Source organism: Cucurbita pepo, chromosome LG02, assembly GCF_002806865.2.
Source record: "Cucurbita pepo subsp. pepo cultivar mu-cu-16 chromosome LG02, ASM280686v2, whole genome shotgun sequence".
NCBI lineage: Eukaryota > Viridiplantae > Streptophyta > Magnoliopsida > Cucurbitales > Cucurbitaceae > Cucurbita > Cucurbita pepo.
The window spans coordinates 10,564,255-10,582,295 of record NC_036639.1 but is presented as its reverse complement, the minus strand read 5'-3'; the positions used below and the strand labels follow the sequence as shown (position 1 = coordinate 10,582,295).

Below are 18,041 nucleotides of genomic sequence, written 5' to 3'. Positions count from 1 at the left end.
TTAGAAGGAACAGAGATATTGAATGTTTTTCTATATACTATTCTAGTGATCATTTGTTTGTTTAAGTGTCCAAATTATTGAATAAAGCTCGCCCGAACGATTGTAATATCTATCGGTATATATTCATTCAAGATACGTTTTATAATTTTCTTGTATATCTTATAGTGTGAAACTAATAACGTAAACAAAAATGTAGCCCGATATAATTTTCTTGTATATCTGAAGTAATTTTAGATAACCAATATATTTTTTTTTTAAAACAAATTAATTTAAAAAAGTTTGTGGCTCATCCAGTTCAGCGGTGGATCCATTGTTTATCCTATTTGGGTGTATGGTCAGGTTCTTAAGGGGTGTGTCAGAACAATCGTGGGTCTACATTTTTTAGGAATTATATGATAAACCGTGGGTCTACATTTTTTAGGAATTATATGATAAACCGTTGCCAATTGACATGAAATCGAAGGAACTTCTGGTTAGGGGTGTTGGGTTGAGGGATTTTGGCTTTTTTTGACTCAACCAAAAAGATTTTTTTTGACCAAACCAAAAAGTTCTGGTTGGTTAGATTGGTAACCCAACCAAAAAATTTTCACAACTCAACCCAAACTTCTATTTTTTAGTTGTTTATTTTTGAGTTGTTTGGGTTGGGGTTGTTAAAAAAAAAAAAAAAATTATTTTTTGTTTTTTTTTGGATTCCAGTTGTTAAAGAAAATTATTAGATAAAAGATAATTAAAACTTTACAAACAAACCCAAATCAGTTCGGGTTTAAAAAAAAGTTTGATAAAAGATAATTAAAACTTTACAAACAAATACAAATCAATTTATAATTATTTTCAATCGAGAACAACGAGAGAAAATGGGGTTCCGGTTGTTAAAAAAAATTATTTTTTAAAAAAAGTTTTAGATAAAAATTAATAAAAGTTTACAAACAAACACAAATCCATTTATAATTATTTTCAATTAAGAACAACGAGCGAAAATGGTAAGATATTAACATAGTTCTATACGAAAATATTATATATGACAAAACAAAAAATATTATAAGTGAGAGATAATCCAGTTAGAGAGTGTTTAATGTAGAACAAAGTGCCACTCTCGCAAATTTTTCATTAATATATTCCTCTTAGTTTATTTTATATATTGTTATTTGGTTCGGGTCAACTCGAGGATTTTATCCTATGAACTCGAAACCAAATCGAGTCAGCTCGAGTTCAGAAAAATGAATCCAAACTAACTCGAAAAACTAATCCAACTCAACCCACACCTATAGGTTGAGTTAATCCAGATTGTCGGGTTGTTGGGATGTGATTGAGAAAAAAAAAAAAAAACTATATTAATAAAAATTATATATCTTGATTTCTTTTGAAAAATATTATTTTAAATTTATAATTCTATCACAAAATCAATAAACAGTTATAACTGAATCAATTTTGTTTATTTATCAATTTTTACAAATATTTGTAGATTTAAGTATTTATAATTTATTAACAAAATGGAGTAATTTAATTGATATAATTACAATTTTTATTAATAATCAAAATTAAATTGATTGGAAATGGAAGAGAGAGAAAAACGAAGAGTAAGAGAGAGAAAGACAGGTCCGGCTGGAAATGGCAGAAAAAGGCAAATCAGTGGACGGAGAGAGAAAGAGATACAGATTAGAGATTCATATAAAAACGCAAACCAAAAACCCATAGATTCCTTTGTTCTTCCAGTCTGTCTCGGTGGCCGCATCGTCTTCTTCTGCACTGCCCTGCTCTCTCCTGCTCCATTCTGATTCCCATTCCCTGCTTATTTCTTCCCGTCTTTCATGGCTGCTGCTCTTCTTGAATCTGCCTGGCAGGTACTGCTTTTTCTCTTCATAATCTTGTTCTTTCCGCCCTAGATTTGATCTTCATTTTCAAGCACCGATTAGATTCTAAACTTCTGCGAGTAGTTTTTTTTATTTTAATTTCTTACGTTCGTTTTCGAGTAGGTTTTGATGTGGGAGTGTTGTCCTTGAATTTCCCTCTCTTATTTGTTAATCGATTGTTGACGTGAGAGTGACATTGCGGTTTTTGATGTAATTTTAGGTTGAATTTCATCTTCTATAGTTGATTTGAAATAGGATCTTAATGTTGAGAGCTAATGATTTGCACGTTTGATGTAATATGATGAGGTTATGCGTGCCTTTTTTTTAAAGATTTTTTGTTTGTTTTCCAATTGGAGGATTGAATTTGGGTTGCGTTCGAATGAGTGTTTCCTTTAATTGAAAACATTGACTTGCTTGAGTGTAGAATTCCACTATGGTTCTTATTTGTAGAATTAAACTGTGTTTCTTTTTGTATTTGGTGCTTCTTTGATGGGTTTTTTTTGCTCTATGGTGCAGTATTTGATTACGAATTTTAGTGATTTTCAACTCGCTTGTTTTGGAAGCTTCATAATCCATGAAAGCGTTTTCTTCTTATCTGGGCTTCCCTTTATTTTTCTCGAAAAAGCAGGATGGCTGAGCAAGTACAAGATCCAGGTTTGCTTTTTTACTTCACCACAAATTTCATAACCAATGCATATTTAGTCAATATTTCATACTTGAATTAGATTTACCTTCGTTAGTGATTCATGTATGGGTTATGAACTAAATTAGCAGTTAGCAGCACTTTTTCTGGAAAGATTCGAAGTTACAGGTTTGATATGGAACAACTTAGTATTTCTTCATTCATTCTCATCCAATTAAAAATGTAGGATGGGTTGATTTCTTGATCTTGATTAATTGTGAGATTAAAAAAATTATTGGTCTAGGCTTTAATGTCAACCTTACTTTTAAGACGAAAATGCAGCACTTTGACTAGTTCTAATTTTAATTATCCTTATCTTGAGAATTTGGAAATGGTTTTTGGTTTAGGCGTGCGATTGTGGAGGAATTAGTGGGTTTTGGTGCGAGAGTGCATACTTGTTCTCGGAATGAGAATGAGCTGAAACAGTGTTTGAGGGATTGGAAGGATTTGGAGTTCGAGGTTTCTGGATCAGTTTGTGATGTGTCTGTTCGAGCTCAGAGAGAGGAGCTAATGAAGACTGTGGCTGATACTTTTGATGGGAAACTCAACATTCTTGTAAGGTGCACCTTTCTTGTGCTTTGCTTAGCTTTAGATTAAGATGCATTTTACTTTGTTGGGTTACTTTCCTGTTCTCTCTTGTGCTTTCAATGGTTGTAAAAGTGATATCAAAACTCACATGAGTCAATGCCAAGAACTAAGTCTAGGAAGCTACATGAAGCCTTAGCTAACATGTGTAGAACCATGAGTGTTTGGCTCAAGGAAGTGCAAATCATAGGATGAAGAAAGCTTCTATTCAACATAGGCTAAAAGACGCTTCCATGTATTGGAGGTGTAACGGCCCAATCCCACTACTAGCAAATATTGTCATCTTTAGGCTTCCCCTCAAGGTTTTTAAAACGTTTTTGCTAGGGAGAGGTTTCCACACCCTTATAAAGAATGTTTCGTTCTCCTCCCCAACTGATGTGGGATCTCACAATCCACCTCCTTTGGGGTCTAGTTTCCTCACTGGCACTCGTTCCCTTCTCCAATCGATGTGTGACCCCACAATCCACCCACTTCGGGCCAGCGTCTTTTGCTGGTACACTATCTTGTATCCACCCCCCTTCGAGACTCAACCTCCTCGCTGACACATTGTCTAGGGTCTAGCTCTGATACCATTTGTAACCGTCCAAGTCCACCGCTATTAGATATTGTCCTCTTTTGGCTTTTCCCTTTCGGGCTTCCTCTCAAGATTTTTAAAACACGTCTACTTGGGAGAGGTTTCCACACTCTTACAAAGAAGGTTTCGTTCTCCTACCCCAATCGATGTGGGATCTCACCGGAGGACTTCCTCCTTGAAGACGAGCAATTACCAAAGGCCAAATTCCATAGACAAGCTTTGGAAACCCACACACGAACCTTTGGACATTTTGAGCTATCCTTTGAGCCGGATTCTAAATGTGTTTCTAAATTCCTTTAGGTTAGTTACTCACCCTCAAAGGCCTAGGAGGAAGCTTGTAGCTAGTAGGAGGCATGCCTAATTCGTACGTTTAAAATTGTTGGATATCTTGATGATGAAATGAATTTGAGAGGTTTTTCTATGAACCCATCTTCCAGCATCAAATGGGCAAATTCTAAATCCAAGAACAAAAAAAAAACATGATTCTTTCAATCCTTACAGACCATGAACACCATTTCTACGATCATCAATCTTGTAGGTAAACAATGTGGGTAGAAATATACGAAAGCCAACAACAGAGTTCACAGATGAAGAATTTTCTTTCCTTATGAAAACGAACGTCGAATCTGTCTTCCATTTATCTCAACTCGCTCATCCTTTTCTAAAAGCCTCGGGCGAGGGGAGCATCGTGTTCATGTCCTCCGTGTCGAGCTTTGTCTCTCTGAAGTCCATGTCTGTTCAAGGAGCAACAAAAGGTGATCGATCAGTGATCAATNTACCTTCTTTCTTATCAAGTCTATGTCATTGCTTGAAGAGAATATGCGAATGACTTAAGATTTTTACTTGGACAATGTCATGGAGTGTAGTGGTGGGAGTTTTGAGTATGATTGATAACAATTCTGCCACTGGATGCTACACCATCACTTTGGTTTGCTTGTGCTAAGAAGTCATGCATTCTGTCTTCTTGAAAGTGCACTGTAATGTTCAACCGGATTCTTGACTAGAAGTCTTTGAGAATGATATACTCATGCATGTCTGATATTTATAACGGTATTGCTAAGCATAAATAAGCTTCAACTACAAGTGACCAAGAAATTTTCTGTATATAAGAAAGTGCATAACTTCTTCTAACCAACATATACTGAATTGAGTATTAATAAAGCTAATAATATATTGTAACAGAGTCTGTTGGTGTCATTTAGCTCTTCAATCTCCTTTACTCCTGGATTATTTTCCAAATTGATGCATGCTGCCCTCTTGGAATTTCTTATCATATTTCACAAGTCACAAATATGTGGCACATGGGTCTTTTGCAAAGGCTCACCTACAAGGTCTTTAAGCCAGCCGGTTTTAGTAGTAGTTCTAGAAGTTACTTTAAGTACGCTGTCTATTTTAATATGATAATAGGGATCCAATGTAATTAATATATTTATATTAGTTAAACAGTTGCATATCTTATTTTCTTGTTACTTCTAAGTTTTAGAGATGCACGTGTCTATTTGTGTTACTACAATAAAAATGTTTTTTTTTTTTGATAGAAAGTATGTGAGACTACTATGGCGGTTTTTGGAATCTCCTTTTTTGTACTAATGTTTTTGTCATACTTTTTTTTTAGTGATAGACACAAGTCAAGAAGCATATCTCGATCACCTCAACGACGACGGAGCTCTTTTTCACGAGCAAGATTGTCTGCGAGTCCACATCGAAGGGATCGTCGTGATTCATTCTCTCCCCGACGTAGAACACCATATTCAAGGAGATCTAGATCTACTTCACTTCGTAAATCTCGTTCTCCTTCTCAACATAGCTCACCATCTCCTCCTCGTAAATCACCATATCGATCACCTCCACCTGTACAACGTCGATCATCATCACCTACCCGCCGAAGGTCACCATCAGTTGATAAGCATAAGAGATCACCGTCACCCGTAGGCCAACGTAGGTCACTATCACCTATAAGACGTCGTCGTTCACCTTCAGGTATTCGACGTCGTAGATCACCGTCACCTAAATGGCGTCGTAGATCACCATCACCAGAGTGGCGCCGTAGGTCTCCGTCACCTGGACGACGTCGTAGATCGCCATCACCAGGGCGACGTCGTAGGTCACCATCTCCTATACGGCGTCGCAGGTCGCCATCTCCTATACGGCGTCGAAGGTCACCATCTCCAGTACGACGTCGAAGGTCACCATCCCCACCACGGCATCATAGATCACCATCTCCACACCGCCGCAAGTCACCTGCTTTTGCACGTCGTCGTAGATCACCATCTCCATCACATCGTCGAAGATCACCATCTCCGGCACGCTATGGCAGATCACGCTCACCTGTTAGACGCCACAAGTCTCGCTCTCCAGTACGACGGCGTTTGTCAACTTCCTCCTCACCAGTACGGAAATTGGATAGGTCATCACCACTTGATCATCACAGAACACCCTCACCTCTGGAACATAGATCTCCATCAACCCCATTGAGCAAATCACCTCCATCACCACTAAGGTCATCTCCAGCACGCCTCAAGAGATCAAGTCCATCTCGACGTAGATCCATTTCACCATATGATCGGAGTTCATTGGAGGAGCAGGGAAACCTTTCGCCTGTCAAAAGAAAATCTGCACATCAGAGGAGGTCTCTCTCTCAATCTCCCGGCAGGTAATTCTTCTCTTCTGTGTTAAGCTTGCATCTTGTGTAATAGTTTCTACCTACTTGCATGTGTGTTTGATGATTGTCTGAAATAAGTAGACACAATCAATTTGGATTTCGGGCGCTAGGAATTATATCTTATGCAATCTATTTTTGTAAATTGTTGTTAAAAATTGCTAGATGGCAAGGGTACTAGCCACTACAGAAAAATAAATCTACTGGATGTAGCTGATTTTTTGTGTGGATATTTTATGTCGAGAACCTTCAAATCAATGTCATAATGAAGCACCTAAACAAAATTAGGCTTTCAATCAGATTTCTGATATGCATAGCTTAATGAAAGATGTATCAATTTGATTTCTCTATTCACCCATCAGAGGTTTAGCCAGATAATCATGGACGAAACCTGTAGTTGTCCTTGAGGTCATAAATACAAACTATAGTGGTCCCTGCACAGCCAATTAAAACCCAAATTCCTGAAGGCAAGCTGTAGCGGTCACTAAATAACACTGGTCCTGAGAGGCACTTTTCCTTGTTGTTAGTCCCTGTCGTTGAGGATGCATACATTTTTTTTATTTGCTGGGGAGCGTTTAAAGATTTGGATCAGATTCTTTGGAAATGTGAATTTGAGTTTCCTTTTGGATTCTTATTTGGAGTTAATTGGAGTCTTTAATTATCTGTTTGGCTCATATGATGCTATTTGATGATGTTTTTTGTTCGTTTTGCGATAAGGGTTAGATTCTTTGACATTCGAGTTCTTTTGACATTCTTTGGAGCATTTGAGAAAATTAGGAGAGCTTAATGGCCCCTCTTTGTACTTTTGTTTTTCTGTAATAATCCTTTATATCTTATTCTTTTGGATGGAAGTTGTTTTGTGTATGCTTAGGTTTGCTCGTTTTGACTCCTATTGAGCCGTCAGTTGTGTAGCCTTTTTTTGTATCCTTTCCATTTCTCTCCGTGCACATTTTTTTCGAGAACATATCCTGGAGTTTTCAGTTGCATTGTGAGATATGATTGTCTTGTGGGATTAATATGCACATTAATCTTCATTTATCTTGACGCTGTTCAGATGATTAAGGTTTCTTCATGGTTTTGATCACATCTTAAAACTGTGATACAGAAATGTTCAGACATCCCCAGCATCCCAACAACCTTCTAGGTCATTGAGGTCGCCAGAAAGGAATTCTAGGGAAGGGAACAATTCCAATACCAGAACATTGGCTTCACCATCGTCTTTGGAGAAGTCTCCAGCACTAACAGATTCTCCACCAGTTACGAGGAGTGCTAGCGATGATAGGAGGTGATCATTTTTCTGATTTATTATAACGCTTCGTGTTTTTCTATTTCATTAACTTTTCGAGCTTTTTTAGTTTATATGATTGTTGCATCTTTGGGAGGCCAGTCCTCAGTTTTGTAAGGATAAACGAACAATGTTCTCATCATGGCAGGTTAAGTTCACCACGTTCACGGGCAAAGCAGTATCGTCATGACAGCCATTCAACAAGGACAAGGGAAGACGAGGTCACCTACGCTAGGTGAGTTCAATTATGAGCCAATGAACTATTCATTTGTTCTTGTGGGTTTCATTTTTTGGATTGTTATTTTTTATTATATTCCTTGTAGGGAGAGTGGGAATAGAAAGTCCCTGAATTCTTCCATTGTCGGTAAGGCGAAAAATTCTCCTGTGGATGCCAAAGTTCTCTCACCTGGAAGGTTAGTTTATGAACTTGCACCTGATGCTTTGGAATTTAGAAAGAAATATCAGGAACTAAAGACCTCATTCTCCCATCTCTTGGACAAATATATTCTGATAGTTTAATCATTTATATGTGAAGTCACAGATTTGCGCTCGTGTTTGTGTTTCATGTTTATTTTTGCAGTAGTAAGCATTCTCGAAAGGAGGCGCCTGCAAGCCCCGATGTACAAAAATCTTCGTCATCACACAAAGAAGGTATGAAACAGGATGAAAAGAGCCATTCGCTCCCAAGTAAGACGAAGGAAACTGAGCATTTGACAGTTGAAAAAGTTGATCATAATAACCGGGACGAGGCTTCAGATTCTGATTTGGAGGAAGGCTATAAGCGTAAAACTGGAAGTAAGGAGAAGAAAAGACACAGAAGATCAGACAGACACGACACTTCTTCAGACTCCGAAGACAGCTATGATACTGAATTGGAGAGGAAGGAAGCCAGGAGGAGGAAGAAGGAGGAGAGGAGGTTGCGGAAGGAGAAGAAGCGCCAAAAGCGTGAAGAGCGTAGGCGGAAAAAGGAAGAGCGGCGTGCAGAGAAGACAAAAGCTAAGGACCTTAGTGACGATGACTCAGATGATGGTCAAGATGCAAAGGATGAGTCTTATAAGCGTAATGGCGCAGATGAGGCCGAGCACAAAAGACTAGAGATCGAGTTGAGGAAGAAGGCACTGGAATCGTTCAACGCGAGGAAAGGAAGAGGCCCTGAATAGTCTGTATCAAGTAAGTATCTTTTTCAAATTTCAGAATAGTCTGTATTATGAAGCACATCTTTTCACATAAGAGGTACATTGTCATCTGTAACTTCCCTTTAAGCCATGCGGCTGAATTCACAAATGGTGATTTCTTGAATGTTCCTTTGAACACAACTCTAATTAAGTTTCCATATGATGGAAAGACAATTACCCTCTTGCCTTTCTTGAGCTTGTTTTAGGCTTCTTTTAGATGGTCCGATACATGACTTTTCAAATTGCATTCGACCGTTTTAAAAACGTTTAATGTGTGGAAGTATGTTTTATTTTGTTGAACTATGTTCAAATTGGTGATTGATTGATTAAGGTGGTTGACATTATTGTTATTTGTTTAATTAGATGACTTCTAATTTGTTTAATTAGATATTTGAGTGATTTCTAATATGTATATTGAGTGAATTCTAATATGTATACTAAATTTACTAATTAGTAAGTAGAAAAGATGACTCATATGTGTTTATTTTTTGACATAATTTAATCAAGGTTTGTCACAAATTTTATTCTTGGGTTACTTTAAAATAAATTTTAGAAATTACACGAAAAATTAGAATGATTTACTTAATTGAAATTACGAGGGCACACTAAACGATGAGGTTAATACAGCCAGAACCACACTTGTAACCCAAGTCAATTCACGAGGTTTTTTAAATCCACCAGTAAGATACACGTGAAATACGTGCAGGATCATCATTAAGACCATATCATACTTGCCGACCATCTATGAATTGATCGGATTAACCAACCGAAGTATACCGAACAAAAGCAAAAGCCTCAGTAACGGTCAACTGAATGATCAAAAAGGGTGTGAGGGGTATTTGAGAGATTTCACACACATAGAAGTAGCTTTAAAAAGGTCAAAAAGGGCATTTAAAAAAAGTGGATCACTTTTGAAAATAAAACACGATTTGGATTAATTTTGCAATTTTCGAAGGTGTTGTTGAAACTCGAATCGCAGACTGGCGAAGCCTGCAATCTGTTGAGGCCATCCCCAAGAACAATGTTCTTGGCTCTTGTTTCTCCTTCACCCTTCGATTCACTCTCTTCTTCTACCTTCAATCCCTCACAGCCCCATCTTTCAACATTTTCTTTATCTTCCATTTCCCGCTCCTTCAAACCTTTTTGGCTTCCCACATCAAATTCAACTCACAAACTCGTTAAACGCCTCAAATCCATTAGAAATCAAGCTGAATCCGACTTCAAAACCAAAAATGGCAGCACACCAGGCGACCATCGGTGGTCTCTTCACGGAACGACGGCACTCGTTACCGGCGGCACTCGCGGAATCGGGTAATTTTATATCTATGTAGACATATAAATTATCGTTTTAGATTGTTGGGTTTTGTTCCGCTGTTTTTGAGAATTTGGAAATGGTTTTTGGTTTAGGCGTGCGATTGTGGAGGAATTAGTGGGTTTTGGTGCGAGAGTGCATACTTGTTCTCGGAATGAGAATGAGCTGAAACAGTGTTTGAGGGATTGGAAGGATTTGGAGTTCGAGGTTTCTGGATCAGTTTGTGATGTGTCTGTTCGAGCTCAGAGAGAGGAGCTAATGAAGACTGTGGCTGATACTTTTGATGGGAAACTCAACATTCTTGTAAGGTGCACCTTTCTTGTGCTTTGCTTAGCTTTAGATTAAGATGCATTTTACTTTGTTGGGTTACTTTCCTGTTCTCTCTTGTGCTTTCAATGGTTGTAAAAGTGATATCAAAACTCACATGAGTCAATGCCAAGAACTAAGTCTAGGAAGCTACATGAAGCCTTAGCTAACATGTGTAGAACCATGAGTGTTTGGCTCAAGGAAGTGCAAATCATAGGATGAAGAAAGCTTCTATTCAACATAGGCTAAAAGACGCTTCCATGTATTGGAGGTGTAACGGCCCAATCCCACTACTAGCAAATATTGTCATCTTTAGGCTTCCCCTCAAGGTTTTTAAAACGTTTTTGCTAGGGAGAGGTTTCCACACCCTTATAAAGAATGTTTCGTTCTCCTCCCCAACTGATGTGGGATCTCACAATCCACCTCCTTTGGGGTCTAGTTTCCTCACTGGCACTCGTTCCCTTCTCCAATCGATGTGTGACCCCACAATCCACCCACTTCGGGCCAGCGTCTTTTGCTGGTACACTATCTTGTATCCACCCCCCTTCGAGACTCAACCTCCTCGCTGACACATTGTCTAGGGTCTAGCTCTGATACCATTTGTAACCGTCCAAGTCCACCGCTATTAGATATTGTCCTCTTTTGGCTTTTCCCTTTCGGGCTTCCTCTCAAGATTTTTAAAACACGTCTACTTGGGAGAGGTTTCCACACTCTTACAAAGAAGGTTTCGTTCTCCTACCCCAATCGATGTGGGATCTCACCGGAGGACTTCCTCCTTGAAGACGAGCAATTACCAAAGGCCAAATTCCATAGACAAGCTTTGGAAACCCACACACGAACCTTTGGACATTTTGAGCTATCCTTTGAGCCGGATTCTAAATGTGTTTCTAAATTCCTTTAGGTTAGTTACTCACCCTCAAAGGCCTAGGAGGAAGCTTGTAGCTAGTAGGAGGCATGCCTAATTCGTACGTTTAAAATTGTTGGATATCTTGATGATGAAATGAATTTGAGAGGTTTTTCTATGAACCCATCTTCCAGCATCAAATGGGCAAATTCTAAATCCAAGAACAAAAAAAAAACATGATTCTTTCAATCCTTACAGACCATGAACACCATTTCTACGATCATCAATCTTGTAGGTAAACAATGTGGGTAGAAATATACGAAAGCCAACAACAGAGTTCACAGATGAAGAATTTTCTTTCCTTATGAAAACGAACGTCGAATCTGTCTTCCATTTATCTCAACTCGCTCATCCTTTTCTAAAAGCCTCGGGCGAGGGGAGCATCGTGTTCATGTCCTCCGTGTCGAGCTTTGTCTCTCTGAAGTCCATGTCTGTTCAAGGAGCAACAAAAGGTGATCGATCAGTGATCAATGTTACCTATGCTTTCCAAGTTTTATGGATGCAAACATTAGTTTCCTGAACTTTGTAATGACTCTTTCCAGGAGCTATCAATCAACTCACAAAATATTTAGCTTGTGAATGGGCAAACGACAACATAAGGAGCAACGCGGTTGCCCCGTGGTACATCAAAACGTCAATGGTAGAACAAGTAAATCTCGAATAACCCCATTTTGTCTGAACTCATGAATAATCACTCGTGATATTTGTCTCGCTTTACTCGTGCTATATATATCTTATCTGCTAGGTGTTGAGTAACAAAGCATATGTCGAAGAGGTATATTCTCGAACTCCACTTCGACGACTCGGAGAACCAAGTGAGGTATCGTCTCTGGTTGCATTCCTTTGCCTACCTGCTTCATCTTATATTACTGGCCAAATCATTGGTGTCGATGGAGGGATGTCTGTTAATGGCTTTGATCCAAGTTAACATTAGAAGGAACAGAGATATTGAATGTTTTTCTATATACTATTCTAGTGATCATTTGTTTGTTTAAGTGTCCAAATTATTGAATAAAGCTCGCCCGAACGATTGTAATATCTATCGGTATATATTCATTCAAGATACGTTTTATAATTTTCTTGTATATCTTATAGTGTGAAACTAATAACGTAAACAAAAATGTAGCCCGATATAATTTTCTTGTATATCTGAAGTAATTTTAGATAACCAATATATTTTTTTTTTAAAACAAATTAATTTAAAAAAGTTTGTGGCTCATCCAGTTCAGCGGTGGATCCATTGTTTATCCTATTTGGGTGTATGGTCAGGTTCTTAAGGGGTGTGTCAGAACAATCGTGGGTCTACATTTTTTAGGAATTATATGATAAACCGTGGGTCTACATTTTTTAGGAATTATATGATAAACCGTTGCCAATTGACATGAAATCGAAGGAACTTCTGGTTAGGGGTGTTGGGTTGAGGGATTTTGGCTTTTTTTGACTCAACCAAAAAGATTTTTTTTGACCAAACCAAAAAGTTCTGGTTGGTTAGATTGGTAACCCAACCAAAAAATTTTCACAACTCAACCCAAACTTCTATTTTTTAGTTGTTTATTTTTGAGTTGTTTGGGTTGGGGTTGTTAAAAAAAAAAAAAAAATTATTTTTTGTTTTTTTTTGGATTCCAGTTGTTAAAGAAAATTATTAGATAAAAGATAATTAAAACTTTACAAACAAACCCAAATCAGTTCGGGTTTAAAAAAAAGTTTGATAAAAGATAATTAAAACTTTACAAACAAATACAAATCAATTTATAATTATTTTCAATCGAGAACAACGAGAGAAAATGGGGTTCCGGTTGTTAAAAAAAATTATTTTTTAAAAAAAGTTTTAGATAAAAATTAATAAAAGTTTACAAACAAACACAAATCCATTTATAATTATTTTCAATTAAGAACAACGAGCGAAAATGGTAAGATATTAACATAGTTCTATACGAAAATATTATATATGACAAAACAAAAAATATTATAAGTGAGAGATAATCCAGTTAGAGAGTGTTTAATGTAGAACAAAGTGCCACTCTCGCAAATTTTTCATTAATATATTCCTCTTAGTTTATTTTATATATTGTTATTTGGTTCGGGTCAACTCGAGGATTTTATCCTATGAACTCGAAACCAAATCGAGTCAGCTCGAGTTCAGAAAAATGAATCCAAACTAACTCGAAAAACTAATCCAACTCAACCCACACCTATAGGTTGAGTTAATCCAGATTGTCGGGTTGTTGGGATGTGATTGAAAAAAAAAAAAAAAAACTATATTAATAAAAATTATATATCTTGATTTCTTTTGAAAAATATTATTTTAAATTTATAATTCTATCACAAAATCAATAAACAGTTATAACTGAATCAATTTTGTTTATTTATCAATTTTTACAAATATTTGTAGATTTAAGTATTTATAATTTATTAACAAAATGGAGTAATTTAATTGATATAATTACAATTTTTATTAATAATCAAAATTAAATTGATTGGAAATGGAAGAGAGAGAAAAACGAAGAGTAAGAGAGAGAAAGACAGGTCCGGCTGGAAATGGCAGAAAAAGGCAAATCAGTGGACGGAGAGAGAAAGAGATACAGATTAGAGATTCATATAAAAACGCAAACCAAAAACCCATAGATTCCTTTGTTCTTCCAGTCTGTCTCGGTGGCCGCATCGTCTTCTTCTGCACTGCCCTGCTCTCTCCTGCTCCATTCTGATTCCCATTCCCTGCTTATTTCTTCCCGTCTTTCATGGCTGCTGCTCTTCTTGAATCTGCCTGGCAGGTACTGCTTTTTCTCTTCATAATCTTGTTCTTTCCGCCCTAGATTTGATCTTCATTTTCAAGCACCGATTAGATTCTAAACTTCTGCGAGTAGTTTTTTTTATTTTAATTTCTTACGTTCGTTTTCGAGTAGGTTTTGATGTGGGAGTGTTGTCCTTGAATTTCCCTCTCTTATTTGTTAATCGATTGTTGACGTGAGAGTGACATTGCGGTTTTTGATGTAATTTTAGGTTGAATTTCATCTTCTATAGTTGATTTGAAATAGGATCTTAATGTTGAGAGCTAATGATTTGCACGTTTGATGTAATATGATGAGGTTATGCGTGCCTTTTTTTTAAAGATTTTTTGTTTGTTTTCCAATTGGAGGATTGAATTTGGGTTGCGTTCGAATGAGTGTTTCCTTTAATTGAAAACATTGACTTGCTTGAGTGTAGAATTCCACTATGGTTCTTATTTGTAGAATTAAACTGTGTTTCTTTTTGTATTTGGTGCTTCTTTGATGGGTTTTTTTTGCTCTATGGTGCAGTATTTGATTACGAATTTTAGTGATTTTCAACTCGCTTGTTTTGGAAGCTTCATAATCCATGAAAGCGTTTTCTTCTTATCTGGGCTTCCCTTTATTTTTCTCGAAAAAGCAGGATGGCTGAGCAAGTACAAGATCCAGGTTTGCTTTTTTACTTCACCACAAATTTCATAACCAATGCATATTTAGTCAATATTTCATACTTGAATTAGATTTACCTTCGTTAGTGATTCATGTATGGGTTATGAACTAAATTAGCAGTTAGCAGCACTTTTTCTGGAAAGATTCGAAGTTACAGGTTTGATATGGAACAACTTAGTATTTCTTCATTCATTCTCATCCAATTAAAAATGTAGGATGGGTTGATTTCTTGATCTTGATTAATTGTGAGATTAAAAAAATTATTGGTCTAGGCTTTAATGTCAACCTTACTTTTAAGACGAAAATGCAGCACTTTGACTAGTTCTAATTTTAATTATCCTTATCCTTTGATCTCCAATGGAGAAGATTACAGGAAACAATGATTAATTTTTTTCTTTCCCGCTTTTTGATAATGAACAATTTCATTTATATATGAAATTTACAAAAAGGATAATATCCATGGTTACAAAAGGCTTTCCCAATCGATTAACATGATAAATAACCAAGTCAAAAAAAAAAAAAATTGAAGGGGGCCTCCTTGTTTGTAAAGACTGTTAGATTCCCCTCCCCCACCCCACAAAAGAAAAAAAAAAAAGATGCCCTAGAAATGTTCTTCTAAGCAGAGCTTTCGTGTTTCGAAAAGGGTAGTTTTGGTCAAACATGTTGGGTGAAAGCAATTTTGTGGAAAGTGAGCCACTCAGATTAGGAAGCCAAATCCATGAATCCTCTGTTGAGCAAGATAGCCACTCGGAAAAAACACGCACAACAATCTTGCACGGGCAGGTGGCGAGACTAATTGGTTGGTAATCAGCCACTGTTCAGGCTTCAAGCTTCTTTGGGATGAGGCAAATGTAAATTTCATTGAGATTTGTGTTTATGGTTCCATTATGGAAAAAATATTGGAACAATCTCATAATATCAATTCTTAGAATGTTCCAACATTTTTTTAAAGAATTCGGTAGCAGTACCATCTAGGCCAGATGATTTGTCTGTTCCAAGAAGCTGTACTCCCTTGTATACTTCAAGTTCGGTGAAAGGAGCTTCTAAATCAGTAGCCAAAATGACATCAATCGGACTCCAATTTATGATAGTGGGAAAAGTCTCCAGTTTACACTTTTTTGTGTGTAAAGCTTTGTAAAAAGCCAAGAATTCCGGAACTATGTCATCCTCGTTAAGCACTCGTCTACCAACAATGGAGAGAATCTCAACTATGGTGTTCTTCCTTTCCTTTGCAGCCATAACCAATGAAAGAATCTGGTGTTAAAGCACCTTCTTCTATCTATCTTCTCTTATATTGCTGCTTTCAGCTTTGTTCCTCCTTTGCAGCCAAGGACAATAATTCAGCTTCCATCAACTTCCTATGCGTATGTTGAGCTATGAAAAAAAAAAAAAAAAGAGATGAAAAAGGAAAGAACTGTTTCTCATTGATTGCCTTATAGACGATACTGCTGATACTTAAGGATGCACACAAAGTACCTATCAACTGAGTTTTCCAGCTCAATAATTACAGTTCAATTAAGTCATGGAGACTTTTGAGATGATATCCGTCGGAGTGAGATAAGAGAATTCCAATTCCATTACTATTCTTTTTTCTTCTCAACATTGAAGAAAGAATGAAAAAAGGTAACAAGAAGTAAAAAAATCAGAATCCCCAGATTGGTAAAATGGTGCCATCCTTCCCTAGGGAACGTTGCCCCTCGCTACTGCGTTTAGGCCATTGATTATAAGAACAAATGTAGTTTTAACTCGCTCTTAATTTAGATGAATTATTTTTAGTTGTGATATAAGTGTTTTCTGCTTTTGCAGGCAAAGACTAATAGTTCTGCTGCACAAGGAAAATGTATTTCACGTCTATTGTTGTATCATTTTGGTGTAAATCTGCCAGTTATGATTGTTTCTTATCCTGTCTTCAAGCTTATGGGAATGAGAAGCACTCTTCCATTGCCATCCTGGTATCTTCTGGTTCTTTATTGTTTTCTTATCTTGGATCATAGCATTACCTTTGATAGGATTTAAGTTAGTTCCGGTTTCATTTAATGTAGGAAAGTAGTTTTCGGCCAGATAATATTTTACTTTATCGTGGAGGATTTTGTTTTCTACTGGGGGCATAGAATTTTGCACACCAAATGGCTGTACCAGAATGTGCACAGCGTTCATCACGAGTAAGTGAGATTTATAAACGAAAATGAATGATTATTCTGTGTTTTCCCATGATAAAATTGTCCTAGGCTGTTCTAAGTTGCTTATCAAGTGCAGATATGCTACCCCTTTTGGACTAACATCAGAATATGCTCACCCTGCTGAGATCCTGTTCCTTGGATTTGCTACCATTGTCGGTCCTGCTCTTACCGGCCCCCATCTAATGACTCTGTGGCTATGGATGGTTCTTAGAGTGCTCGAGACAGTCGAGGCTCATTGTGGCTATCATTTTCCGTGGAGCCCTTCAAACTTCATACCTTTATATGGGGGGTGAGTCATGTTTTAATAAGAATACGTTGTACTATGTCTGTTGTTCCTGAAATCAGCTTCTTTGCTCGTGCTCCACAGTGCTTACTTCCATGATTATCATCACCGTCTGCTTTTCACAAAATCTGGCAACTACTCGTCGACATTCACTTACATGGACTGGTGAGTTCTGGTCCAAGAAGGGTCCAACCATTTGTTTTGTTTACATTATTGGTTTGAACTTCATAGCATTAAAACCAGCTTTGTGGAACACTCATTTACTTCAATAGATATCGAAAACGATTATTGACAAAGACGTTTCGTTTTGCAGGATATTTGGAACGGACAAGGGTTTTAGAAATTTGGAAGCTATAAAAAAGGCAGAAAGTTGATGAGCTGAGGAAAAAGTCGTCGGGTCGAGTCGAGTCGGGTACATTCGAGATAGGTTTCTGATGAATAGGCACATTTGAAAAGGTTTAGTTCATATCACCCTTTCTTGTGTGCCATGATGTGTTTTATGTCTTTTTTTTTTTGTTGTTTAAATTTGAGTATTCTTGAGTAATGAAGAGCTATGGAACCTTAATCATCCTTCAAAATTTAAGAATATATATATTTTTTTTTTTTCTTTCTTGTATTTTGATTAGGTTTTATTTTTAATCCTTATACTTTCCAACTATTTTAATTTTAGCTCGCTCGGCTCGACCCTTGTCAATGGTCACCTTTCCTCACCATCATCCTCCCCTATTTCGAGCCACCACTCCACGTCGATCAAAGCCTCGGCTTCTACTGCCTTCATTGCCATGGTTTCGAGCAACGAGAGTATGAAGCTT

At 37.1% G+C, this 18,041-nt stretch overlaps 4 protein-coding genes across 4 annotated transcripts; all 4 read left to right on the top strand.

Moving 5' to 3' along the window:
- Positions 1-2,856: 2,856 nt before the first annotated feature.
- Positions 2,857-4,520, top strand: LOC111788457 (tropinone reductase homolog At2g29260, chloroplastic-like; the record flags this gene model as incomplete). Its single annotated transcript, XM_023668791.1, has 2 exons — positions 2,857-3,087; positions 4,230-4,520. Coding segments are annotated over 2 exons (522 nt in total), but the record flags the coding sequence as incomplete, so codon positions are not given.
- A 712-nt stretch (positions 4,521-5,232) lies between these two features.
- LOC111788023 (serine/arginine repetitive matrix protein 1-like) lies at positions 5,233-9,000 on the top strand. The gene is made up of 5 exons (XM_023668157.1): positions 5,233-6,344; positions 7,456-7,635; positions 7,784-7,870; positions 7,959-8,048; positions 8,216-9,000. Exons 1-5 carry the CDS (start codon positions 5,248-5,250, stop codon positions 8,793-8,795), a joined length of 2,034 nt encoding a protein of 677 aa, XP_023523925.1. The 5' UTR covers positions 5,233-5,247; the 3' UTR covers positions 8,796-9,000.
- A 743-nt stretch (positions 9,001-9,743) lies between these two features.
- On the top strand, positions 9,744-12,407 carry LOC111788024 (tropinone reductase homolog At5g06060-like). Its single transcript, XM_023668158.1, has 5 exons — positions 9,744-10,121; positions 10,218-10,425; positions 11,568-11,784; positions 11,875-11,981; positions 12,078-12,407. Exons 1-5 carry the CDS (start codon positions 9,832-9,834, stop codon positions 12,258-12,260), a joined length of 1,005 nt encoding a protein of 334 aa, XP_023523926.1. The 5' UTR covers positions 9,744-9,831; the 3' UTR covers positions 12,261-12,407.
- A 1,429-nt stretch (positions 12,408-13,836) lies between these two features.
- Positions 13,837-17,817, top strand: LOC111785325 (methylsterol monooxygenase 2-2-like). The gene is made up of 7 exons (XM_023665734.1): positions 13,837-14,103; positions 14,629-14,766; positions 16,573-16,718; positions 16,809-16,928; positions 17,023-17,235; positions 17,314-17,394; positions 17,543-17,817. Exons 1-7 carry the CDS (start codon positions 14,071-14,073, stop codon positions 17,601-17,603), a joined length of 792 nt encoding a protein of 263 aa, XP_023521502.1. The 5' UTR covers positions 13,837-14,070; the 3' UTR covers positions 17,604-17,817.
- Positions 17,818-18,041: the final 224 nt, after the last annotated feature.

Coding starts and splice junctions, on each gene's coding strand:
- LOC111788023 (XM_023668157.1), top strand. CDS start 5,248: ATGGCGGTTTTTGGAATCTCCTTTTTTGTACTAATGTTTTTGTCATAC. Junction 6,345..7,455: donor CTCTCTCAATCTCCCGGCAG/GTAATTCTTCTC, acceptor ACTGTGATACAG/AAATGTTCAGACATCCCCAG. Junction 8,049..8,215: donor AAAGTTCTCTCACCTGGAAG/GTTAGTTTATGA, acceptor TTATTTTTGCAG/TAGTAAGCATTCTCGAAAGG.
- LOC111785325 (XM_023665734.1), top strand. CDS start 14,071: ATGGCTGCTGCTCTTCTTGAATCTGCCTGGCAG. Junction 14,767..16,572: donor TGAGCAAGTACAAGATCCAG/GTTTGCTTTTTT, acceptor CTGCTTTTGCAG/GCAAAGACTAATAGTTCTGC. Junction 16,719..16,808: donor ACTCTTCCATTGCCATCCTG/GTATCTTCTGGT, acceptor CATTTAATGTAG/GAAAGTAGTTTTCGGCCAGA.
- LOC111788024 (XM_023668158.1), top strand. CDS start 9,832: ATGTTCTTGGCTCTTGTTTCTCCTTCACCCTTCGATTCACTCTCTTCT. Junction 10,426..11,567: donor ATGGGAAACTCAACATTCTT/GTAAGGTGCACC, acceptor TCAATCTTGTAG/GTAAACAATGTGGGTAGAAA. Junction 11,785..11,874: donor TGTTCAAGGAGCAACAAAAG/GTGATCGATCAG, acceptor GACTCTTTCCAG/GAGCTATCAATCAACTCACA.